Here is a 27,124-nt window from a genome sequence, read left to right as displayed (position 1 = left end):
TAACAATGGAAAAAAAGTCCCACGTGCATTACAGGACATGCGAAGGAGCGTCCTCCGATCATGCTTGCCTGGCCTAAGTTGATGTTTTGAGTACAGCAGAGGCGACGAAAACAAGATTCTCAACGATGAACCTGAGGTACATTGTCATACAATTTTATTATCGGGATACGGGGTCTTTGCCCCTAATGTTGTCCTTAAGTCAGGGCCTAGGCCTAATAGCTACTTAAAGTTAGAAACAGTTTTATGTCACCCGAAGTAAAAGCTGATAAAATAATTGTATTTGCTACTCCAAGGATCACAAGGGACGTAACAGGGCGCAGAACTAAAGGAGGATGCATGCATCTGCCCTTTAGTTCCAATTTTAAGCATAAAGGTACATAAACGATAATACCATATTTTTAATAGAAGTCAACATGATATAAAAAATAGACACAATTTTTGACTAAAAAACATTAAAACAGAGATGGCTGCCTTCTACATTGAAAAAATGAACTGATTTTTAACAAAAATTACGGCTAGAAGGAAGGAAAATAATCTTTCAGCAGCCTTGATTCTCTGAGATCTTCCAAGTCAAGATTTCTAATTATTGAAGATTGTGCATTTTCAATAAGGATTGCGATTTAATAAGTAATTGTTGATGTAAATGCTATTCCTTGGAAGCAAAACATTGTTTTGAAATGATATTGCGTTAACTAACCATCTTATCAAATTGTAACAGGTTTGAAATGCATTAGCACTAGGCTCAATGTGTTGCTCTTGGCAGCTGAAATAGTTGGAATGCTAAGCACTTTTGTAGTAGATGGGTAAGGCATGAAAATGCCTTTATTATTCCTAAAACTTTTAAGGTTTGCTGTTACTATACCTTGTCAAACGGAAAGCAGTGTAAAAATGTTTTTCAATATTTGTATGACATAATTTTCATATTTCTGAAGAAAAAAGATAGTTATCTACCATATGAACTTATGAACTATGTCTATAAAATTTATCCAGAAAACATCAACACCATTTTGTTTTGTAAATGTATCCAGTTTTTAAACAGTATGACATTGACAGTTATTCAGAGTCCCTTAAAAGAAGGGACAGGAAAGAATATTCTCCTATATCATCTACTGAGAAAAATCCTTTTGTTCAAATAATATTTCTTTCTTTGCTTTTGATAAGCGTAGATTGGTTTTTCTGAAATCAACAACTTTAAAATGGATATATTTCAAATTTATTCCAAACAACACAATTTGAATGACGAGATTACTTTGGTTGTCAATATTCTCCAAATGGTCATTATTGTTCTTGAATGGTCAGTATTGTTTAACAATGGCCAAATGTTCTTGAAATTTATTCTTGTTCTTAAATAAGTGACCTTGAAAAAGAAGCTTTTCTGTATTGCAGCCAAGTATGAGAATAGCTAGTTCTAAGCTGTATTGAAAGTGAGATACCGAAAGTTAGAACTGAAAAAATTGCGCTTTTCTCCAAGCAATTAAGCATAGTAATTTTTTTCTCACATGTGTATTCAAAATATTAATATGATACATAACAAGCAAAAAGCAAGTTACTCACTGCTGTTTTTAAAATTTGCAATGCATCAGTTTTGTTTATGATTGTATACAGGTCTTAGTAATTTTTCTGTTTACCATATAATGATTTAATTTTTCCTTTTTTATTTTTCAGTTGAAAATGATTGTTCTTTGGTGTCGGCCTGTCATCTGACTTGATCCAAGAATTAAAAATCTCTTTTGCTTACAACATGGATGCAACAGTTGAAGACACACAACTGCCAGAGGGTTGGGTTAAGTGCTTCTCTAAATCTCAGTCTGGGATGGTTTATTTTTTTAACACTCTGACAGGTGAATCACTTTGGGAGCATCCTGAAGCTGTATTGCTCAATGAAAAGGTATTTAACATGCCACCTTTTATCACTGTTTTTATTATTTCCTTTCAAAAATGGCTGTTTGATCAGCAAAACTTCATAATGTTCCCCTTTGCATTACCATATTTCTTTCCATACTTATATACCATATTTCAAAATTATATTTTATCACCATTTCCTTTGCTTTTGAGAGCACAGTGTTTAAGCAGAACTGCTGAATTTCAGAAACTTTACCAAGAGGCCTAACTTAATTACACCCTACATTTAATATGTATCACAACTCTTTCAAAATTTAAAGACTTTTTATGCGGTGAAAAATGTTTTGCCTTTTTCATTTTTATTAGAATTTTCACATGAAATATGTTTTAAAGATTGTTGGGATTTGGAAAAAGTTTAAAACTATAAACCCTTTAGATTTAGTTTGCTTTTTTATACTGACTTGGTGATTTTAAAAATTTGAAAGCAGCTTGCAAGAAGCTGTTAAAGATTGTTATTTTGACAAGAATAGGGATAAATATTATCAAGAATTTACAGAAGTTTTTGGATGCTAAAGAATGACAGTTTCTTGTTTGCAAAAGTTTTTCTTTACAAGAACTATGAATAATATACGAAAGGGTCTGTAGACGGAAGATGTTTGCAAAGGCACCATAACATGTAAACTACAATGACTCCTGTTTGTATTGTTGAAAGATATCAAAACTTCCTTTGGCAAAGCTCAGTTTTCAAAAATTAGCAAAGGCAAAACCAGAAAAGTTATCTATAAGAAATAAAAATTTTCAAGCTGCCAATGAAAAAATTGGCCATTGATAACCAAAATTAGTCATCCTAGTTTTCTCTCTATCCTATACAGTGAACAATGCAGCACATGTAAATATTTAATGACATTGCGATTTTCTTTGTTGGTTAGGTAATATTTATTTGAATCGCAATAACTTGATAAACTATGTATATGGATATTAAAGCCAATTTGTTTACATAACAGCAAAATTTGCAAAAGAGTTCTAGAACTAAAAACGGTAAACTCGCAAGAGCTTTGCAATTTTTTAGAGACGCCCAAACGAATTCAATTTTTAGACTCACATTTGCATAACGAATAAAGTTACAGAATCAAACTATTACACTCTTTTTTTTATAAGAACCAGTAAATTTAAGTTCAGGCTGACTGTTCTTAATTTTTTCGAAAATCTGAGGTGGGATTGTTCTTAATTTGCTCTTAATCTAATAGGGTGTAAGCAGTGCGAGTGCTGGCTTTTTCGCTCTAGGGAGGTGTTCAGGCCTCATTTGCCAACAAAGTGAGTTAGACAACCTTAATTTGCCGAAAAGTTTGAATATTCAACGAAAAAGCACCCACACATCGCTAAAAATCCTCGATTTTGAGAAAAAACGTTGTTTAAAATTGCATTTTGCAGCAGCTCAGCCTCAGCTTGTTCTTAATTTGTTCTTAACTTTTGACCAATTTTGAGGCACGTGTTCTTATAAAATTGTTCTTAAAAGAGTGTAAGTTTCAAATATAGTTTACTTATTCAACGAAAGCGCTTATGTTCCTAATCTTAGCTTCTTTTTACATGGCAATATAATGTCTGATAAGAATTGAAATCTATAATTTCGCAGTTCTCTCAGAAAAGACCTTTTATCTCGTGGCGTCGTGTTTATGTCTCAGGGCTTGCGTCTCAAGTTCTTTGTTTAAATACAAAAGATGTTTAAAAGGTCTTACAAATCTTATGGCATAAAATTTCCCAAACACTTTTTGAACGCTAGGCGTGTGAGCAGTTGGTACCCTAACACCCCCTCCCCCACCTTTAACCTGGAGGACTGCTTATAACAAATATTGTTGGACGGTGATCGGACTCGTAAGCTCGTCAACCCTTGTTAAAATTTCTTAACGAAAAGGCCAAAATGTCGCACGCGATTCCCCCAAAACATTTCTGGTATATAGGTTTAATCTTTGTGTTCCAACAATTTAAACCACAATGACTTGGCGATTGTAGTTTAAACCAATAAACCAATTAATCTCAAATCTTTTTTGGATGGTGTGTTTGGAAGTTTAGAAGCTTCGATGCTGTGCCTTGATCGGCTCTTTGCTTAGGCCAATAAAGTGTAGCAGGAAAACTGTTCGAAATATGAAATCGAAGGTCGAAATCCGACCCATGCTTTACTTTTCGACTGATTCATTTTGAAATAGAATCTCAACTATTTGCCTAATGATAAATCATTTATATCTCTGTTGTTGTTTACGATGTGACGAAATAATGGTTGAGTTATGAAGTTGATATTTTAGGCCTTTTTCTTTGTGTGTTTCATTGATATCAAATAAATCTTATCTGCTTATTTCGTTATATTCTCTTGCGCAACCAGCATGCTTGGCGACAGCTATCTTGGGAAGTTGACTGTGTTTTGTATTTTCATGAAGTACAATATTAGACCGGTTTTGAAACTATAGTCGCAAAGCATGACGGTTGTGAAAGGGCCTTTAAGCTTCAATGGGTTTCTTTTTTCTTTTTGAAAGAACACTGCAGCTGCTTTTCTGTATCTTCATTTTGTAATGTTATGTTGTTTACTGCGCGGTTCAATTATTTTTATTGATAACAATTATTACTTCTTGTATCTTCTTGTTATAATAACTTCTCATATAAAGTAAAGTGCGATCTTATTCTTTACTAGACGTAAAGTAAAGATAAATATCTAGATTTTTCTAGATATTTTTCTTTGCTGGTATAAAAGCTTGTATGTTTATAGACTACGCAAAACTCTAGTTTGAATTCTAACACGCTCTCCTTTTTGGTTAACTTAAAAAATGATAGGCTCCTTTTGTTTACTGGATAACTATTTGAATAAATATAAAATAAATTAAATCCACGATAAGAACTTGTAGCTTGCAGATACCGTGGATTCTAAAATCTTTTTTCAGGATTTTCAACGATACCTGCACTTTTGTAAGATATAAGCACTCTTATTTTCCACACATCGTTGAACTGTTTAATCTGTCCAGTTCATATCTCATTTAAATTTCACTTCATTATTTTAATCTAAATTCGTAAACTCGATGGATTTATGAAGACTAATAGCACCATAAATACGACAGAAAGTTGTTTAGATAATAATGAACAGAGGGGCTTAATGTTGTAGGGGAATTTGTGGAAGGAGGAGCTTTCTCAGTAGCTCGAATGTCAATGGTGATAAACATCCGCAATGACGAGAAGCTCCGCTTTTCTATCGATAACATTACTTTAGAAGAGAGATCGAACCTTCTGATTGAATTACTGCCCGAAAAAGTAGAAGGCTGCTCTTCCTTTGCTGCTATGAAGCCGGAATTTGTCGACACGAAGGAAAATTAGCAGCCTCAGTTGATTGCATGGTTAATTACGTGCCTCGGCCGGTTTTAAGATGTTTCATTTTTTTTAATATATCCCTGAGTTTCTTCGTTAGAATATTACCTGTAACAAAACTAAATTCTAAAGAGCTATTCTAAGCCTTTCAAAGCGACTGAGAAGTTGAGGTATGTCTTTAAATTCTGTTTTATTAATGCTATAAATATTATAAACTTTAAGAGTCTTTTGACAGTAGTCAGCTCTGTCTTTACTTCACTATTGACAATTTCTTCGAAGAACAATTTATTTTTTCTGTTATTGTTGGTAGCAAGTAGGTAGTAAAATTAGGTAGTAAATTGCGTATTGCAGTGTAACAGGAACCACAGGCTAACTATACCGCACACTTTGAGCGAAGTCTTTCCAGGAGCCAAACTTTAATACTGTTTAACGGTCCCCTTGCAGAATAAAGGCCATACTACCACTGCAGCTGTTAAGATTTCCAAGAAGGAAGAGGAATCACTTACGAATCACAACAGCACTGCAAGCCGGAAGCGAAATCGTAATGAACGCAAGCTAAAACCATTATCAAAAAGTAAGTCAGGAAATAATTTTAAAAAAGGTGCGAAAGGGGATCAAATGGAGGTTAAAGTAATGAAGAAAACCGAAATATTAAAGGCAAGGATTGTTTTAAATACTGAAAGGGAGAGGAGTGACAAAGGTCCACTTTCCTTGAATTTCCATCGATCTAATAGTGTTGATGGTTGTCATACTGACGTTAGTACTGGCCAGGTCTCTACAAAGTCTAAAGAATGGCAGTTTACTATGGATAATGCAAAACATGGACGGTTGGAGGTTGAACGGCGAGGCCTTGCTAATCATGGAAGAGACAAAGTCAGTGATTATAATTCCAATAATGTTGTGAATGCGAATGGTTCTTTAATAACACAAAACAGAAGCTCTGAAAAGAAGACTCTTAAACCTCTTAAGCCGCTAAAAACTCAAAATCCCCGATCTACTAATAACACTGAAAATAATTTTAAGAATTCAAGTTACCGAATACCAAAAAAGAAACCAATTTCGACTCCTAAAACCCCAGTAGGCAAATTTACACCTTTTACTGGGGATAATTTTAATGCTGAGCGAAACGTATCGCCCACCAAAAATGAGTCCAGGCGGTCGATCGATCGGAAAGACTCATCGAAATCATTGCGGTCGCCTGGAAGCATTTCTGGTCGAAGTTCATCCTCCTGGTCCACATCTGATATTGCCATGACAGGACCATTGGAGGCTGAATGTGACAGCGAACCCTTGAAAGACCGCACGGTTGAACCAGCTGAGGAAGAGATGGAGATTGATGATGCAGGATTCATGACAAAGAAAATATTCAAACAGGTTGGTTGATTTTAATGTGTTGTCTTTATGTAACTACTGTAGAATGGTATATGCTCGAAATTGTCTGCGTTAAATGCGAAAAACAAACTTATGCTCTGACTTGGGCAATTTTCATCTTCATATTTGGCAAAAATGAATCGTAGAATTGGAATCTTCGTGTTGGAATTAGTCTGTGCCGAAAATTTCAAACAGCGTCAGGCAGCGAATTAATCCATTTTCAAAATTTAGCTTTTCCTATACATTTCAATGGAATTTGTTGCAGTAGTTAAGAAATGAGGTACAGTAGCATGACCAAGCTATCTTGTACAGTTGCCATAACTACTGCATAATACTAGTACATTCTCCTGCGTTCTCTTTTTTTTGGCGCTCTCCTTATTGTGACTCATGATTAACCGCAAACCTTTTGTTCTCACAGATCGAGAGCATCCGTTTGGACAAAATCGAAATTCCCAGGGTAAGTGATCAACCTTACACGACCAGTACAGTACACATAATAGTCATTGAGATTTGAAAAGAAAAAGTAGCATCTTTCATCAGAGCTGATTCTCGTTGTTTTTCATTATATTTTAGACTGCGGATTCTACAGTAAGAGATCCAGTAAAAGTTATGGTAAGCTCAATTAACGTTATTGTCTTATTTGAAATTAACCGAACAAGGGCCCATTTTTGTTTTTCAAGAGGAGAATTACCAAATTTCAACGTCTCGTGACAAGTTGCTTCCGAAAAATGTTTCTTCTTATGAGCTGAACTTTATGGTCCCTAAATTTCATTCTTAATGATATATTTTAGTCATTTTGTTTTTTACTTCTCTTTTTGGCTATATTCATATCTTTTTTTGTTTTGCAAGCAAAAAATAATCAGTAAAAGTATCTGCTAATGTCATTCTTTGAATATTTAAACCACCTTTTCAAGTTTTTTTATGTTTTTTTTCAAAAACTACAGATTTAGACACTTTGTTCACTGCATGGCTATGTGAAATGTGACCGTACATTCCAGATTTGTCCTGAAAATACGCATTACTTTTTTATCTTTTTTCTAGAAATTATAATTTCTTGATCCCCATTGCTGTGCTAGATTGTTGCAGTCTCTGAATTCTATTGCAGGCTCTGTTGCATTCTATAATTTTTTTTCCAGGACGGCTCTTTGTTCATCGTCTTGGATACCAACATTCTCCTCTCTCACTTGAAATTCGTCTCAGAGTTAAAGGACTCGCCAATACCTGGTAAGAAGTTTGACAAGATAAGTAATTTACATCCCAAGTGTTCTAGTTTTTCTGTAACCTCTTATATATTGCACGCTTCACCCTAATGATATCTTTTTGGAGGAGAAACCCTGCAAAGGAGTCCATACCAATTTGAAATGTATAAGCAGTGGCGGAAACCTGGAGAGGGGGCGAAGGGGCGGTCCCCAATACTTTGGAAGACAATGGTCTTTTGTCCTAAAACAATGTTAAAGTATGACGTCACCTTATTAAAACAATAGCCTTGCCCTCCAATATTTGACCAAGTGTCCGCCCCTGTGTATCGGTTGTATCTTTCCTTTTCAAAAGTAAATCGTTTTCATTTTTTTTCATTTTAAATTTTTAGGCATTGTAGCCCCTCAGTTATTGAAAAACTGATTTACAGGAAGCCATGCATTAAAATACCTTCTATGTTAAAATAAATATTATAAATACAGCATAATACAATAAGATTAAAAAAACAAGATTTAAACAAAAATTAACATAACTATTGCGACTCATGCAATGCTGAAATTTATTAGATCTTCCTTAAAGTGCCTATGAAATGAAGTTTCACATATAGTTTTTGTGATAGAAATTGAAGCTTCTATACATGTTTTTGCAATATAAAACGAAAAGTAACTCGAAAATTTGCACGGGAAAGTTTATTTTGACGGTTTTGAAAACAATGATTGCGAGTGACATAAGAATCAGTGACGTCACAAGGTTTGCAGATGGTTCCGTCTTCACAATTAACCCACCATACCACTTAGTCACACCATATTAGCATGAAATTTAAGGAAAAGGGGTAGTTTGATACGCTGAAAAAGATAGGATATGGCACATCTATTTTTAGACTGAGGTACTTTGCTCCAGACCTTTCAATACGGTGTTATCGCATCTCAGTCATACTTTAGCACTACAGCACGAAAATTTGCAGAATTGGACAGTTTGATACACTGAAAAAGATAGAATATAGACTCCGAATTGCCCCCTTGGGTTATTTTTGACTAGGGATCGTATTTCAACCGTACTCTAGTACAACAGTATGAAACTTTGCAAAAAAGGACAGTTTGATGCGCTAAAAAAGATTGGGTATGGACCCTGACTTAAAATTGCCCCCTTCGGCTAATTCAACTGTAGTTTCATAAGCGACCTTCATTTTGCTTAATGTACTAAACGCCAACTGCTTCCGTGTTCGCCAGCTTTGTTACGTCACGAATAACGCGAGCTTTGTCACAGTCAAAAAAGGTTAAAATGGGATATTCAACCTAAATTTTAAGACGGTTCCGCAAGAAAAAAAATACTTTAACAATTGTCATTGAAATCAGCAAATTTTGCTTATAATAAATGTGCCTTTATCTAAACTTTTCAATTTCATTTCATAGGCACTTTAAATTTCCTCGGGCTTGGTTGACTTTTTGCTGTATCGTTTAGCCGGTTCCAGAGACTAGCCCCTCTGAACATCTCTGATCAGCCGATGTCCTTAACTTTGGAGTTCTTAAGTTAGTATTAGAATTCCACATTACGCGAGATCGAGATCGTCCAGATTGTTCAACCTTGAGGTTAAGAGAACCAAGAATACACATTTCACGCAAATCCTGCTAACGATATGGATGATCATGCTGTTTATTGTAATAGTTTCCTAGCATGCATTGCATATGGTTTTCGTGCATACAGTATATTGCATGTAGCTCTCAACAGCTGACATGACTGTTTTGTCATTCTTATAGGCGCTGGAAGACCAACTGTGGTAATTCCATGGATGGTTGTTCAAGAATTAGACAGGTTGAAGGTAAGCTGTGATCTCATTTCGGCTATAAATTTACCAGCTTGTTGGCTGTTTTGTTATTTAGAATGTGGATGATTTTGTTACTTGATATTGCAATTAATCTTTGCTAAGATAATTTTTGCATCAAAACATATCTGAAGCAATTGACAATTTTCAGTGAGTGGTGTTGAGTGAGAGAGACTCGTGAGCAAATTCGTTATTTCTAGTGACAAAATAAAATTCAAATTCAAGTTTGTTAGCAACTCACTATAACTATAGCTACTACAAACTATAAGAAAAAATTGAATGAGACATAAGGTAGTATGTATAATATTTACGTATCTTGAGGTGGAAGGCCAAGGCAAGACATGAGACTTCATACAGCAAGCAAACTCATCTCTTTATTCACACACGTGTTTACATTCTGTCTACGCGTTGCCCAGGGGGCCTGGGACCTACTCTACTACATTGCTTCTCCTTTTTTTTAAAGTCCATTTCTTAGCTATTATTTTTTTTTTACTTAAAAATGTTCGAAGATAATGAATGTCCAAACCGTTGTGGTGCTTTGACAATTCTGTTAGATCGTCTTAAGGGCTGTTCACATTCCTCTGTCTTGTCTTTGTCAACTTGATTGTTTTTGTCACTGTAAGGTATGTCGTCATCGTTGTCAGTCTCTGTTGGTTTTGGTATACGTTTGTAATGTGAGATGTTACGTGTAATCTTATGATCATGTTTGTTCTTAGCTGTTACACGTGAATTTGTTCTGGCAGTTACAACGTATGGAGTCTCATTGTATGTTGGTGTCAGTTTATTTCGTCGGTCTTGTTTCACAAGTACATGGTCTCCAATTTTCAAGTCGCTTGGTTTTACTCTTCGCTTTTTGTCTGCGTAAAGTTTGTTGTATGCTTGACTTGAAAGTTCATTCTTCTTTGCTTCTTTGTGTCTATTAATAACGTTGTGTTTTTTCAGCGAAGGTAATATTCCTTGAACTGTTCTGTTGTACAGCAGCTCTGCAGGAGGTACCTTTGTTGTACTGTGTGGTGTGGTGCGGTATTGCAACAAAAACCGATTTATTTCTTGCTGCCACACCTTTCCTTCAATTGTAGCAGCTTTCAATGCTTTTCCAAGTGGCTGATTAAATCTTTCCACCTCCGCATTCCCCTGAGGCCATTTCGGAGTAGAATGATTTTTGTTTATGCCAAGGGCAGTGAGGTATCGCTGGTACTCTTCACCATTAAAGGGTGGGCCGTTGTCAGATGTGAGTGTTTCTGGTATACCATGAGTAGCGAAGATCTTGTCCAGCTTTGGTATAACGGTTGAAGCTTTTGTGGATCGCACAATTTCTACTTCAGGATATCGCGAGTATCTGTCTACAACAACAAGCAAATACTCTCCAGATGGCAATGGTCCGTAGAAATCTACATGAAGTTTCTGCCATGGTCCTTGCGGCATTTCAGTCATCTGTAAAGGCTCTGGTGGGTTTGGTCTTCCAGTAGCTTGACAAGGTACACAATGATCGATTGTTTCTTTTGCCAGCTTATCAATATCTGGAAACCAAACTTTTTCTCGGAGAAATGATTTGGTCTTGGATAGGCCTTGATGAGTGGTATGTGCAAGGTCTATTGCTTTCTTTTGAAGTGATTCTGGAATGACAATTCTGGTTCCACGCAAAACTATGTTATAAGCTCCGATGGTGAGCTCATCTTTTATCGCTTTAAATGACTTGATTGCATCACAGTCCCATTGGTTTAGTCTGATAGCAGCACGTAGAGCTTGCAGAGTCCTATCACTGTCAGTAGCGCTTTTTATCTCTGTAATTGTCATCGTTTTCGGAACTGCTGCATTGGTCAACATGGCGATGTAGGGTTCCGTCATCTTCTCTTGTTTGTATGTACTTTCTTTTGTTGGATGGCGGGAAAGGTAGTCTGCAGGATTGTCTAAACCTGGTTTATACTGCACTGTAAATCTGTAAGGCTGAAGGCGCAAGACCCATCGTTCAATGCGAGCAGATGGCTTTGATTTGGGGCTGCCATATATGATTTCCAATGGTTTGTGATCTGTGATCAGTTGAAATGGCTTTCCATAAATAAACAAATGAAAATGCTCTACCGCCCAGACGATGCTCAATGCCTCTTTCTCAGTTTGTGAATATCTTTTTTCCACAGAAGATAATGCTCGGCTTGCATATGCAACAATACGACAATCATCACTTGCTGAATCTTTCTGAGCAAGAATAGCTGATATGCCAACAGGACTGGCATCTACAGTAATTATAGTGTCCTTTGTGGTATCGAAATAGGCCATTACTGGAACTGATGTCAGAGCATTCTTTAACTTTTCAAACGCCTTTTGGTGTTCAGCTTTCCACTGAAAATGTGAATTTTTCTTTGTTAGTTCTCTAAGTGGAGCACTGGTAGTTGCGTAGTCTTGAATATATTTACAATTGTAGTTCGCCATTCCTAGAAAACTTCGCACTTCATGCACGTTGGTTGGTACTTGTACATCTTGCAAGTCTTGAATATGCTTTGGATCTGGTCTTGTACCAACAGCTGAAAAAATCTGTCCAAAGAAGGACAATGATTTCGATAAAAACTTGCATTTAGTTGCATTCAGAGTGAGACCTTTATCTGATAGTTTCTGCAGGCAGTCATTGAGTGCTCTATCATGATCTTGACGGTCTACTCCAAAGACAATAATGTCATCTGCTATATTGCAAACTCCTTTAATTCCTTGTAAGGCCGTTTGCAAGGCATGTTGGAAGATCTCTGCAGCTGCGTTTGTGCCATAGTTTAGTCTTTTGTAACGAAACAGGCCTACATGTGTGCTAAATGTTGTAATGTAGCGACTGCTTTCGTGCAATTGGAGCTGATGATATGCCTGAGACATGTCCAGTTTTGAAAACATTTTTGCTCCAGTTAACTTCAGATTAATATCATCGACTGTAAGAATGAGATGCCTGGTTCTCTTGATTGCTTGATTTGGCTTTCTCATATCTACACATATGCGTACGTCATCACCTTTCTTTGGTACTGCAACTATCGGGCTAATCCATGGCGTAGGTTGGGTTTCTGGAACCCTTTCGATTATGTCATCCTTCTCCAGCATTCCAATGGCACGCTTGACTTTTTCACGAATATGGAACGGAATGCGCCTCTGCGGCTCCGCAACTGGAACGACGTTTTCATCAATGTTCAGCTTTACAATGGCGCCTTTCAATTTTCCTAATCCTTCGAACACAGAAGAATGCTTTGCAAGAAGTCTATTCAGCTTTCCATCATCAGTCACGGGTGATGAAGGCGTTTTATTTGTTGACACTTTATTTAAATGGAGCGTAACAAGACCTAATTCTTGTGCTGTATCTCCACTAATGAGATTACCCGACTTGTTGTTATTGACAACGTAGAACGTCGCGACTGCATACCGCTTCTTTGTTTCCACTACCGCGTTGAATTTGCCTATAAATTTAACGGGTTGTTCAGTATTATAAGCAAAGGCACGGGTTTTCGTATTTTCCAGCTTGATTTCTGGTAATTTTGCAAATGTAGCCTTGTCTATGACGTTGATGGACGCTCCGGTATCGATCATGGTGTCAAAGGTATATCCAAGGACTGTTGCTCTTGCGTAGGGCCTAGCCTTGCTTCTTTTGTTTACGGCATACAAGTATCCATCATCCGACTCAGACTCAGAATGATTAAGTGGGTGCACAGTTTTGTTTCCCTTTCTTTGTCTGTATCTTGTCGTGGAATTTTGCTGGCTTTTTGCACTAGAACGACACACTATAGCAAAGTGGTTTGGTTTTCCACATTTTCGGCATTCCTTCCCTTTTGCGGGGCAAACAGTGTCTTGGGGGTGAGATGCCCGTCCACAGTTTCGACATTTGTGGGTCGTTTTTGCCACAACTTGCTTTGTTTCGGCTGAAAGAGGCTCGATTTTCTGAGATTCAATTTCTTTCGACTGAAATCGACTTATTTCATCCCTGTAGAAATTATCCTGCCACAGGATCGCAATTCGGGGTCGGAGACAGAGAGGTGACAATTATCTGACACTCCCTCTCCAACGCTGACAAGTTAGAATCACCAAAAGGTTCAAAATTAAGGATCCATAGATTCAAATTCGAGAAAAGAGGACTGTATATAAGTTAAACTAAATAGATCGATAATACTCTAACTCGTAAATATCAAGAAAACAAGAAACCATCAATAAAATAGAAGAATATTAAGGAATTAAGGAACTAAACCCAATCAGAATAAAATCGAAACAATGTCACCTGAATATATATACAATACGGTTCAAGAGTTCTTGGGTTTCTCTTTGCCTTTATGATCATCAGAATAGAATGTTCCTTTTTCAACGTCCGTGCGTCCTTCTTTCCAGATCCAGAGACAATCCAACAACAACCAAAAACACCACCCATCACAACTCGTCAACAATATCACGTGACAACAACAAAATCAAAGAAGATCGGGGGGCAACAACCACTTTTTCCCACAATCCCTTCTCCCATCGATCAGCATGGCTTTCAAGTCGTATGTGGGGTCTCGCAGGGCCTGCTTCCTAAGGCGAGAGGAAGTTCCCCCAATGATAATTTGCTGTTCCAGCTCAAATTTTAGATTGTCACCAAACTCACAAGGTAAAGCCAGTGTTCGCAGCCTAGTGTGATATTGGTCCAATGTTTCAGTAGGCTCTTGATGTGCCTTTCGAAAACAGTACACGTCATATCGGCGATTTTTTTGCGGTTCAAAATAGGCTGTAAGTTTATCTTTGGCTGTATCGTAGGCACTTGCTTCACCGGTGTTTTCGAGCTGATCAAAAATCTCTCTAACTCGGGGGCCAGCTTGGTATAACAACAGCGCTCGTTTACGAGTGTTATCGGCGATGCCTGCAGCAATAGTAAACATTTCAAAATCGGAAATCCATTTTTTCCACGAAATCGCGATACTTGCGCCAACCTCTCCGCTATCGGGATTAAATTCGGGAACAGGTTGTAGTGAAACGGCGTGCGACATACTGGTGCACTGGTTTCCTCTTCTTTTTACTCGTCGCCAATATAATATTTACGTATCTTGAGCTGGAAGGCCAAGGCAAGACATGAGACTTCATACAGCAAGCAAACTCATCTCTATATTCACACACGTGTTTACATTCTGTCTACGCGTTGCCCAGGGGGCCTGGGACCTAATCTACTACAGTATGATACATTAAAAGTGCAATATGAGTGCGTTGCATTCCTCAGTACTTTCGCTTTTTATCTGCAAACTTTGGAATTTCGTTTTAGAATGCTCCGGATTCAAGAATAGTTGAAGCAGGAGAAGGAGAGGTAGTAAGTCATGTTTGTGCCATGTTTGCGCTGTTTCTTTTCAGTCTGTTATTTGTTCGTTTTTGTTTCATTTCAAAAGGGTTCTTTTTAGTCGCTATTATTTTACTATTTATTTCTTCCTTTTCTTTTGCGATTTCAATTATCAGTTCTTTTTTTTTCTTTCTCAATTTATTATCATATCTAAAGTTGATTTTTCACTACAATCCCTTGCAAATAGGCCTTTTATTTATTCTACAGGCAACTATAGTTTGGTTATATTTTTCTTTTTCATTTTAATTTCAGTTACAATGCTATTTGTCTCAACCCCTTGTCTCATCATCTTGTTTCCAGAACCCAGCCTTGTTATTTGTGTAATGTTGATCTATACATCTGCCATATTTTCCTTCCATTCGCATTATGACTCTCGTATCATTTTCCTAGCAATGATTTTTTCCAGTTTTTGCAGACATCTTTTCCTCATATCTTACTTCACATTAGTTAGTTCACGACAACTTTTTCGATAGTCCGTGTTCAAAACCCGAAATGTTCTGTTTCTCAAACTTTCTTTTTCCGCAGAACCAACCCTTCATCAGCATCAATTTTCTTGCTCGCAATGCCGTTGCGTTTATTCACAATTGTTTCTCGCAAAACCACCCAAGGATCAAGGGGCAGTCTGTGTTTGAGGTGAATATTCAATTTGTAAATATGAAAGACGAAGAGAAAGTCTTTCAAGAGCAAAGCGATACTGATATTTGTTACATCATAACTTGACCAATTAGCGCGTGCATGAAGTTAGTAGAAGAGTCTTCATATCTCGGATTAATCACAGACACTTGCATCTTTATTGTTTGAACATAAAAGCAAATTTCTTTATATGAAAACAAATTTTCTAAAAAGTTGATTTGTTGTTCATGTATTCCCTTATATATTAAATTTGCTACGTTAACAGGCAAGCAAGTCAGTTGATGGATTCACGGAGGAGACAAATGACGACAGTATACTATGTTGTTGTTTGCTTTTAAAGCAAAATGGTGAGTGAATGCAAAAATGAAAATGCTTTTTTAATGACTTATGGAAGCAAAGTCTTCCGCAATAATGTGATAAAGCGTTAAAAGAAATTTTCGATGGGCTGCAAAACTAGTTAATAATTACGGTGGGCCAAAATTGAAAGAAAGTCCAATGAAAATGGGATATTCATAAGTTTTGCCTTGCATCTGTCTTCATCATTAAATATCATTCAATATTAAATGTATTTGATATGGGATTTTTAAATTAGAAGTGGTATATGAGGGCTGGATATGGTGGTTTTGATTGATGTAGTTTTGTTGTGATGAACATTGGCAAGTATTTTGTCACCTAAAAGCCCAGTGATGATATACACAGAATAATATGTGAATGCTACTTTATCAGTAATATCTATTTCTACTGGTAACTTTTAATAAGTGTTCATGCAAGTTTCTATAGCTGGCGTTTTAATGTTGCTGGTATTTTCCCTTTCTAGCTCCTCAGACAAAGACGGTTCTCCTTTCAAACGACAGAAACCTGTGCAGCAAAGCTCTGATGAACGGAGTTAAGGCTTTTACGAAAAAGGTAGAAGGACTTCACAAGATTTGGAAGTATAAATTTTTTATTCAGGGCTTGATAACTTAGGTTTGTAGTTGGTTCGAAAATTGATTGGTGTTGATGCGGAAAGTAATTGGCAAATGATGATGGTTGCGTTCTGAATATACCTGCAGTCTTCTGGTCTGAAAATTGTTCATAATCTTGGTCGATGTCTTGAAAACAGGCATTGGCTGTAAAGGGGGACAAACAACAATGACACCACCTCATTAGATGGCAGCGAGTCACAAGCAGCATCGCTGTGGTTAAGAGGAGGTGCAACAGTATCTAGGAAGTGCTCATAAAGAACCCTGGGTTCTAAATGGATGCTTTCTAATCACAGACAGAAATAAACTGCTGGTCTCATCTGAATGAAATTTTAGTAATCTGATGCCAATTTATGCGAAAATGTCGCTTTTATTGTTATTTAAGTGTTTTTAGTGACATAATGCTAGGTGCTTTTTCATAAAGTTATCAAGTTAATATCTGAGTAAATATCAAGCCTTCAGCATATCGATTTTGCTTAAATTTTTTGGCCAGTTCTAATTTTACGCTCCATGCTTTTAGATTGTCTGTTGCTCATTTTATGCATCAATTTTAGTTTTCATGCTTATTAATATGAAACATCCCGTCTTCATTCTTTCTCTACTCTTTTTTAGACTCTATTGCCAGGGCTTCAGGACCTTTTTCAGAGCGGAAACATAATCGTTCATAAAGGCCATTTCAAAGGTAGGCCTGCTCCTAGTTATGGTAAAACTGCTGTGGGTAGGCCTCCTCCATTTCTTTGTTTTTTTTTCATTAACGTGGTCTTGCATTAACGTGGCACCATTTTTCTACTTCAGCCTTTTGTTATACTACAGCCTTTTCTTAATGGTGAACGTTTCTGTGTTGTTTTTTCTGAACTTTAATTAGAATTGATAAAAATCTTGCTGATTGGAGATAATTAAAGCCCTGTTATAATAAATGTTGAATTCTTTAACCAATACCATTTTTAAGTAGGAAAAACGCAAAGGACTCTTTGATGTCTTTTGTTAAGTTGTTTCAAGAATTTAGATTATCTTCAAATTTAGATTCTCTTCCACCAAAAATTCTACCACAAGTAAATGTGTAAACCGTATCAACTTCATTGGGTAAAATCTTTCTTTGAAATTTTCGGAACACTTTTGGAGCTTTTCATCTGATGGTTAATCTAATTTTTGTCTGTAATTCATTTCTTAGAATATTTCAAGGAAGCCGAGATTCAGGAGCGTATATCTGAGCAGCAGAAAAAGGTATTTGATTAATGTTTTGTACCCCCCATTTCTAAAATTTTATTATAGATTTTATAAAAAGTAATGAACGAATCTAGTAATTCAGAGTGAGAAAAATGCTGCAAGAGGGGGAACAAGGTAAAATAGCAGTACGACGTTACAAAAAGGGGCAAAGAATTGAATTGGGGGGCTGGCAAGTAGAGCTGCAGTCATTGATTCCTTAGAGCTCAGTTATTCCAATAAAAAATGGATTTTTAGATTTTAACAATATGGACGAAATAAACTGAATGGGCGTTATGAAATAGAAAATGTTTGAAAAAGACGGCTGCATCTTTTCAAAATTCTCAGAGACATAACCAGGTAAGCAGGAATTCCTTCTTGTTAAAATCTTTACAATGCATGGAATCATCAAAACAGTGGCAATTCTTGAGTCAGGATTTTTACTAGCAATATCTCAGCCAATTCGTAATATATTTCGCCAAGTAGAGATGTTCTTTGTTGCTTTTTCAGATTTTCTTAGTTCTTTCAAAAGGATGAAATTCTTAAGTATATGTGTATGACCTCATTGCCTACCTTTTTATTTCAATGTTGCCGCCAAAACCTGGCCGCCTTCTGTGGTCTGACCTCAAACCATCCTGTTTTCAAGAGTATTATTAAAATATTACTCAGCCACAAATTTTTTGTGCCTCGTCTTTCAGCAGTTACCTTTTTTGCGATGTTGATAACAGTAAATCGCATGACACACATATCCCGTGTTCCCCTGAAACTATATGAGATGCGAAAGAATAAGAATACTTAGGGAATTTATTGAGAGCCAAAAGACTTTCTTAGATTATCGATGCTAGACAAAATTTGAAGTATCCTTATAAAAAAGGAAATTGTATCTCAGCTAATTCTTAATAAACTTCGCCAATTAGAGATGTTCTTTGTTGTTCCTTTAGACTTTAAAGTCAAAATCTTTAAATATGTTGGTATGAAGTCATTACCTTCCTCATTTTTCAATGTGACCGTCACATCCATTAGTCCCTTGGTTTTATCTATGACCATGACAACAAACCAAAACTCAGATTTTGGGATAGTTGGAGGGTCATGGTAGCCAACCTTCTGATAGAAGATGGTACCTGATGATGATGTCTCATCCTGACTGCCTTTTGCTCTCTAACTTCCTACCGACTTGGCAGCGTACCTTCATCTGTTTATTAAGTTACCAAGTGCAGAGACCATTATTTGCACAGAATAGTAATGTTGGTTTTTTCGGCAAGTTTTGACTGCAAGACAAGGCCACGTGTATTGTATATACTTATTGTACATTTTTTAATGTTGACGCCTTTCCTTTCCTCAGGCTGACAACTTGATCTGTGAGCTTCAGTGCATATTAAGGGAAGCCCTGGCAGCAATTGTGGAGCAGGAAATGAAAGAAGTCTATGGTGAAATTTGGTGTGTTATTTTTTCTGGTCCCGCATTATTTTGCCTTTCCGCTTCAAAAATCTCGGCAATGGGCACATTATCCCAGATTATGTACCTTAAAGAAACCAACGATAAGCCACGTAACAACAATTTATTGACCTCCTTTCTGTATTTTATGCTTCGTAAAAGCTAATGTTCTTTTAAAAAGTATTCGTTTGAGTATCCTTATTGTAAAAATATCTCTTGATTTCAGGCTGGCAATTGTGAAAATCAAACCACCATGGACCCTTATAGACACATTTGAATTGCTAGAGAAGTATGTAGCATAGCTTTCTGTTGTAATAACTAGCATTTAGTTTGGAATATCGTTACATCTTGGATTAGCAAGCTATGACGAAGATCTTTTTTCCACTTAAAAGAGGTAAATGTAAACTTTTCCAGCAGTTTAAAAGAAGCCATCGCTATCTTTTATTTGCAGGCATTGGATCGCTGTTTTTGGCCAAATAGTTAACAGGAATCTAAAGGAAAAAGTAACGGAGTTGAAGAAAAAGTTTTTGGGTGGGGAAGGTAAGTCTTTGGCTCTTTGTCAAGATAATTCCTCCCTTTGCCCTGGATTTGTGATCAATTTAAATTGACTATGGAAATGCAATCGCATGCTTGTATTCAATTAAATTTTATTTTGCTTTAAATGAGCAACGAGACTGAATAGTACGGGGGATGATAGGCAGTCATTGAAATTGGTCAATACTTGGTTTTTTCCTAAACTGAAGGAATTTCTTAAGAATTCATGTGTTACTGTTGTTATTAGCGGTGATGTCTGTTTTTAACTATGAAAATGATGTCCTTGCAGCAATGTTATATTGAATGTAGATAGCTGTAAACAAGGAGCCAATCACACGCGTTGTTCATCCTCTCGCGTTACTTTCAAGCTGCATCTGGAGGCATTCCGGGTACATTTTGGCCATTACTGACATTTATGTTATGTCTACGGCCATATGGATCAAGGTCTATTGTATATCTTAAAATATTCCCTGGTCGTCTTGCATTTCAATATCTTTGGCATCAAACATGTGCAGTGACCTACCAAACCGGGTGTCTAGCAGCAATAAGCTTAGAAATTAAGAGATTTTATGAAAGCCGTATAAACATATCTTTCTTCTGGCATGCTCCAACTTTTTTGTGTGTTATGTATATACAGAAAAGATTTGGCTTTCTTCCCTATACAAGGAAAACAAAACAAGGAATTGAATATAAAAATACTGAAGCCCCCAATTGTCCAATCGTCTAAATTGCAAGTCATCAACCAGCTCTCAAAGTCATCTGTCCTTCCACGACTGGTTGATTACCCGTCACAAAACGCCGTGAAACCAGCTCGGCTAACAGAACAGCGGAAAGTTCATATATTGACACAATTTTAGATTTTGGGTTTTGAGAACAAAGTAGTGTTCTCTGATTGTGTATCTTGTCTTTATTAATTTCCATTTTTTACCTTTTGCAGAAACTACAAGAGATTTAAATTTGGCAGGTGGTATGATTGAGCTTGGCTTCGCCATCTGCGATACATTCGCAAAGCATTCTGGGTTAGTACCAACATTTTCTTTTTGGTTTTATTGAAACATTTGCTCACTAAGGTTTGCTTGCTATGGATGTTGTAAACTCCTGAAACTTGCTAAAGAATAGATAGCTTGACCATTGAATAGATAGGCGATGCTAACCCAGGATCACTATGGATCCTACTACAAACTTGTTACCATGAATTTCATAGAGATACCCTTTGTTTTCCAAGGTCTAAAACCAACACACGGCTCGCTTCTTACTTCCAAGGAATTATTCTCGATTTCTCTAGTCTGAGACCATGTTCCCAGTCTGAGAGATGAAAGTTTCTAGGTAAAACTTTTGGTATACTACCTTAGAATATCAATGGTGTTGTCGAGTGCTAAGACCTAGTATTTAAAAGCTATAGGGACTACATTTGTATTAAATTTGGTGGGACTTTCTTATGACTATTGTTTTTATAATGTTTCATTGCCTTTTCGTAAATATTGATTGTTAGTTTCCACGGCCCGGCCACTGACTCTTTTCACGTTGGTAGCAAAATGCTCGAAAAAGGAGAAGAAATCGCATTTTTTCCGTTCTAGTTATGATGGAGTTCTATCTAAATGTCTGGCAGCGGCCATTGTTTTGCGAAGAACTTACAAGAAGTACGTTAGCACTGTGGCTGCGATTCCAAGCAGAAACGAGGACGAGGAGCCCACACGCAAGCGCCGCCCGTTGCCAGAACCATCAGACGGGGGTACGGTGTCAGACAGCGTTAGTGCTGTGCTGCATCAAGGCCAGGAGGCAAGTTTTTTACATAAAACTCCCTAGCTAACCCATTACCTGTACTTTTGAAAAACTCTACTTGCAAAAATGTGTTATAAGTTCTTTAATGACATGATAATTACTAAATTTACATTTAAAAATAAAACTGAAGAAGTTTGCATGCAGGGAATTTCATAAAGGAGAAGCTCTGTCAATAGATAAACTAATCAAGGAGAGTGCCCCCCGCTCCTATAAATTTTATTTGTACATATTGATTGCCCTTTATGATAACAATGACTTTTGACATTATTTGGAGAAGAAGTATGATTTAGCTAAGAGTACAGCGTAGAGTCCTTGTCGAAGGAGACTGTTCGACGTCACAGTCAACCCCTTTTAAAAAGCATGTTAACATTTCAAGGCCAGGATATCGAAAACATCTCTTTTTTCATCGGCACTGTTATATTTGAGAGACAAAGATTTTTATATAAAAATGTTTCTTCAGCTCTAATAGCATATCATGAATGATCTGTTGCCACACTGTTGAAAGTTTCTTCAACACAATGAAATACCCAATTTTAATACGTGTGTTTTACACAAAGTCACTTTCTACCCGTCCTTCTACATTAGGGATCAAACGAGAGGCAACTGGAAGACGCGAAACCTCCACACTTCGCTGTTATGATAACTTTTGACGAAATATGGAAGGCAGTTAGAATGCTAAGGTGAGAAACATCATTGGTTTTGGTGATAACTAACCTTTGAGTGTCTATTATATGTCAACATGGAATGATTCTATCAATTCTCTCACCGTAAAATGTGTAAATAAAATAGGCAAATGAAGATGTAACTAAGCCTGAAATTCTGGGGCCCATGTAAATCCAACTGACTCATAGTTGATACATTTCCGTTCAAATGACAAACCTAATATAAAACGTTTCGAAGTAGCAAAGGCAACTTGGCAGTTTTTAATAGGATATACCAATGAGAGTTTTTATTAGGGAATGAGAATAATGACGGGAGGTTTGCGTGAAAATACGATCTAAATACTGCGAGTATTGAATGTTATGACATATTATTGTGTTTTTTTACAGTTCATCGATATTCAGATCTATGGAATATCCGAACCCATACCAGGAAGATGACGAAAATATCAACCTCAGGCCTTCAAAAGAGGAATCGCTAAGGTTTCTTCAACAATTTGTTCCTTGTTTAGGCCGTCTTGTACAAGGGATCCAAAGGTGAGCAAAGAATGATTGACTGTAGTTACTTACTTGATTAAGTTCTGTGATAAGACTGTACAAGAAGATATTAATCAAGCCAATGCTATGTAGCTCGACAGTGATGGCAGCATTGTCCAAATTGGAAGGTGATAACGTTTTGGCTTATGCACAGCTATCGACGTATTTCATATTTCAAGACGAAGTCAAAAGGATACGTCTTTATGAGACTACTTCTAGAAATACTGCTGAACTGGGTTTGCTAATTTTCAGGGACGCTAACTTTTTTGGATTTCCCGCTATTGAGCTTGATCACCGAAACTCCTAAAGCCACCTCCCTAACCATATCTACTGTAAATCCTCGAAAAAGCCCTCACGCTCGAATAAGCCCTCCCCTCGAATAAACCCCCACCTAAAAACATTTTTGCAAATAAGCCCCCCCTCCTCGAATAAGCCCGTAGTTGCATAATAATATCTTATTTCAAGAAAATCGCCACAGGATAATAGCCTTTTTGTAATTTTTCAATTTTTTTCATTGAGAAAATTATGTCGCTTTTATCTCGACTTTTGTGGAAGATACTAAACTTCGAAATAAGCCCCACTCGAATAAGCCCCACCCCCCTCGAATAAGCCCCCCTCGAATAAGCTCCCCTTGAATAAACCCCTCCTAGAATAAGCCCTCCTCCAATAAGCCCAACCCAAAAAATTCTTTATGCAAAAAAGCCCCCGGGGGCTTACGTATTCGAGGGTTAACGGTATTGTGTTGAGGTTATTCAAAAGAGTTCGTAAGTGATGACGTCACAAAAATCTATTTTGAAAATATTTTAATTTGGACCCGGTAATCTTAAAGATAATCATAAAAGACCTTTAAATATAGCTTAAATGTGACCAGATGAGCACAGGCTCTTGCCCCATTAATTCTTTTTAATTTGGTTTCTTTTCGTAACTCAAAGAACAGAACCAATATGTTAGCAAACTTCAGATCTTTTAATGGTTATATCTCAAATTTGGTTATATGCTTTTTGACAAATTTAACTGATTTTCCATATTTAAAAATATTTCATGGGGCTCCTTTTTGTTTTGTGGTCAAAATTCAAAAATTCTGAAAATAATTTTTTTTTCACGTCACATTTCAAATTGTAACGATCAATAATTGTTGTTGTTGCTCCGTTTCAATTTTGGTTTCGTCCTGTTTAAAAGATTATCTTCTGTATTTATTTTTTGTAGGGTTCTAGCTTGCTCTCAGGAGGACTCCGTCAAAAATCCTGATATATTTGTTGAGTTAGGAGAAAGCATTGCACAGTTTTTGAAATCGGTAATTTTTGTCAAGAACTAACAATGATGCTTTGATCTTACATTATTATTCATGGTATTCATAATCATCTAAAAAGTAATTCTACCCATGTACTTTAAGCTACAGATGAAGACATAATGAACAATAATGTTTACCAATTTGTCATGAAGTGCTCGATGCCGTATTAGCACAGCTGGACACGCTTTTGGTGTAAAGAACAGAACGGTTCTAAGTTGCTACCCCGAGTTTCACGCTTAACGCAACCATCAAGCAACTGTCCTACTAAGTTGAAATATATATCTTTTTTATTATAAGCGATTTTGGTCCATTGCAAACAGAGCTATTTCCTTGTGTCAAAACTAAAAATATACGAATACTTAATAATTTGAAAGTCTTCATACCTATGTAATATTCTTGATGGTTCATTTTCAAATTTTCATTTAATTTGAACTCTCACCGTTGAAATACCTTTATTATCAGTTTTTTTAAATTCACTTGCTAATTGCTATTGAATCAAGTTTGGGGGAATATATGATAATGAAAAATGCTATAGTGAATAAGAGTGGATAAGATCGATGCATTTTACACGATAAAACTGGTTATCGCCGTCTGATTCAACACTGTTTTAGTTAACAAGCGTCCGATAAGAACATGGATATGGGGTGACATGAATGATATAAACAAAACAGGTTTTGTATTTCCGTAAATGCGTATTACTAAGGTTTATTAACAAAAATAAGATTTCTTCAGTAGTTTTTACCCCATGTTTTCTCTTTTTCGCAGATAATGTGTCGTGACTGTAAGATTACCCTTGATGAGCTTTGCGCCTTTTGCATGGATAATCTTTGCAGGTATGTCCATTTCTTTCCTTTCCTTGTTGATGCTGTGCAGTTTCGGATTGTTAGGGATGATTTACCAAGCTTTACGCGCTAAAATTCGCAAGTTGATTCCACTGCTATTAAGATTATTTGCCCAATTCTTTCGCAGCAGTAACTTTTATGTGAATACGCGCGCTATATATCCTTTTCCACCAATTTTGAGAAAAGGGTAAAATGTAATCGTCTATTTATGTCTTATTAATTTAGGCCCTATTCGCACTGCAAATATGAAAATGTTTGTCAAACCTGATATTCTCGCACCAATTAAAAAAACCTTTCATGATTAACAAAGTTTGTCAGACTTCTTGTTCGCATTAGGCAGTTTTCTGAGATTATATATTGTTATATATTGTATACGTTATCAGGTTGCCATTGAGAAATTGTACCTTTTTAAATCGTGATATGATTTCAAATAGCACCCAGAGCTTTTTTATTGGTGTTAAATAATTCTGGCATGTCCGTCGAGTCACCCGCTGGTTATCATAGATTTTCACGAGATTGTGATTCTCCAGAGCTCTACGACGGAACCTTTGACCAATTAGTCGAAACCTTACAATTTGTCAGATTTCAGATTTTGCTGTTCGCACTCTACCAATTAAGCTACTTCCTGAAAAACCCTTGTCGCCTTTGAAGATAGAACAATAAGGGATTAGCATTATCAGGTTTCTAGATGCTGTGCGAATAGGGCCTTACATTTATTTTGATATTATACAAAATACACTGTTGAAGCAGCTGGTAATAGAAATAATGAACTTTTGCTGTTAATTTTTAAGACTATCAGTATTTATTGTTGTAGAATGGCAAGTTAAGCTGTTGTGAATTGATGAATTGCAGATTGTCAATAGGAAGAAACCGTTTAAATAATCCATAGAAAGATCTGTGTGCTGCCCATAGTGTATAGATTATAATTCTCGTTGTAGGAATGCTTTGGTACAAGGCATGTCTCAATTGGATCGGGCTTTAGCAATGCTGCAACATTGTCAGACTTTAGCCGCAAAGCAACCTTAGAGCCTTGAATGTAGACATTGGCAAGACCCGTTGTAAAATTGTTTTCTTTGTGCCCTCCATCAGTGTTACCATTAATTGGTTTTGCTTTCTTGTGATAAGAAAATGGCGGCTGTGTTTCTCCTGATCAAAATGTTTCTCTCCATCGGTTATAAACAGAGTACGTTGCATCTATCTACTCAGTCTGCCGGTAGAATTTGGTTACTTAGCAATAAAGATCCCTCATAACTAATCGAACAACAACTGGAACTTTAGACCTGTCGACATATGAAAAATAATCACTGCTCAAAATTATTTGTTCAAGATATTTATATAATAATAGTTACTCTACTCTCTTATCATATGCTTGTTAGTTGTTTGGATTTAGCCAGTTAACTTAAGAGAACTCGTCACAAGAAGTTAGATCGTTTCACGAATGTTTATATGAATTTAATACCACTTAACGGGGCAGAAGTCTCATTTATCTAGTTGCTAATAAACTTTTTTCTGTTTTTAGTGCCACAGTAATGACAATGTTTATAGAAAAGTTCCTTTGCCCATTGAATTCTTTTGCTCGATCGGTTTTGTATTTCAGTTGCAATTATTTATTATTGTCAGTACCGATATCCGAATAGGTTTTGATTCGAGCAGACATTTTTATTCGAATATTTCAAAAGGGCAAAGAGTCTACACAATAGTTGCTGTTTTACTAGGATCCTCACAGTTAAGACTTAACAAGAAAACAAGCTATTATGAATGAAAGAAAATATGATATTAGTTTGTCCCATTGTACAATAAAAACATGCCACTTGATGAAATCATTTTGTGAATAATTATCAACCAAGCATTCTGGATTGCATACTTCAGGCCCTAAACTGTTAATCATTAAACTTGTTGTTACCAAATTGTAAAACCCTTTGCTTCCAAATTGCGTTTTATTTGGAATTATTATTACCAGACGAGTCTTGCCTACTTTCCATGTAAATGTAAATTTAAAGAGGCAAGAATCTGTGAAACAAATACAAATTTCGTGTTAACAGACCCGTATACAGATTTTCATATAGCTGAAAACGTCTTTGTGTTTGTAGGTTAATTGTTTTGTTTGTAGAAATGTTCTGTTTGTTTTTAAACCTGGAAATACATCCGAAATGGAAGATCTAGCCAGTTATATTGAATTCGTTCAGATAACAATCTTCCATTTCTTTCACATCTATCGATTGTCGGAGTGAGGCGTTTATTAGCTTATTGCCTGATCTGACATGTCCGAAAATTGTCATTTTTGTTTAGTTAGTTTTGTAAAACATGATCAACTTGATGGGTTGCGATTATAAACCTGATGAGCTTA

The 27,124-nt window shown here is 36.4% G+C and overlaps 1 protein-coding gene and 1 non-coding gene across 4 annotated transcripts; both read left to right on the top strand.

Annotated features, from left to right (window-relative positions):
* LOC135693721 (transcriptional protein SWT1) lies at nt 1–27,124 on the top strand. Of its 3 annotated transcripts, none has more exons than XM_065212270.2 (23): nt 1–136; nt 1,666–1,888; nt 5,635–6,564; nt 6,980–7,018; nt 7,135–7,173; nt 7,698–7,785; nt 9,516–9,577; nt 14,829–14,870; nt 15,426–15,533; nt 15,799–15,880; nt 16,351–16,439; nt 17,108–17,177; nt 17,667–17,719; nt 19,041–19,135; nt 19,359–19,421; nt 19,584–19,672; nt 20,604–20,685; nt 21,244–21,445; nt 22,034–22,128; nt 22,498–22,644; nt 23,851–23,938; nt 24,701–24,768; nt 25,716–27,124. In XM_065212270.2, exons 2-23 carry the CDS (start codon nt 1,742–1,744, stop codon nt 25,801–25,803), a joined length of 2,766 nt encoding a protein of 921 aa, XP_065068342.2. In that variant the 5' UTR covers nt 1–136; nt 1,666–1,741; the 3' UTR covers nt 25,804–27,124. The 3 variants fall into 3 exon arrangements, with proteins under 3 accessions (XP_065068342.2, XP_065068340.2, XP_088967210.1); XM_065212268.2 differs by having other exon boundaries at nt 14,829–14,873; XM_089111084.1 differs by lacking the exon at nt 1–136 and adding an exon at nt 169–373 and having other exon boundaries at nt 14,829–14,873.
* On the top strand, nt 16,548–16,844 carry LOC135694233 (small nucleolar RNA U85). Its single transcript, XR_010517144.1, has one exon. It is a non-coding gene; the product is annotated as a small nucleolar RNA U85 (small nucleolar RNA).

The sequence above is a fragment of the Rhopilema esculentum genome, chromosome 11, assembly GCF_057945365.1.
Source record: "Rhopilema esculentum isolate cy_ngs chromosome 11, ASM5794536v1, whole genome shotgun sequence".
In the NCBI taxonomy this organism is placed as follows: Eukaryota; Metazoa; Cnidaria; class Scyphozoa; order Rhizostomeae; family Rhizostomatidae; genus Rhopilema; species Rhopilema esculentum.
The sequence above is the reverse complement of the archived record's forward strand: the minus strand, read 5'-3'. Positions and strand labels throughout refer to the sequence as shown.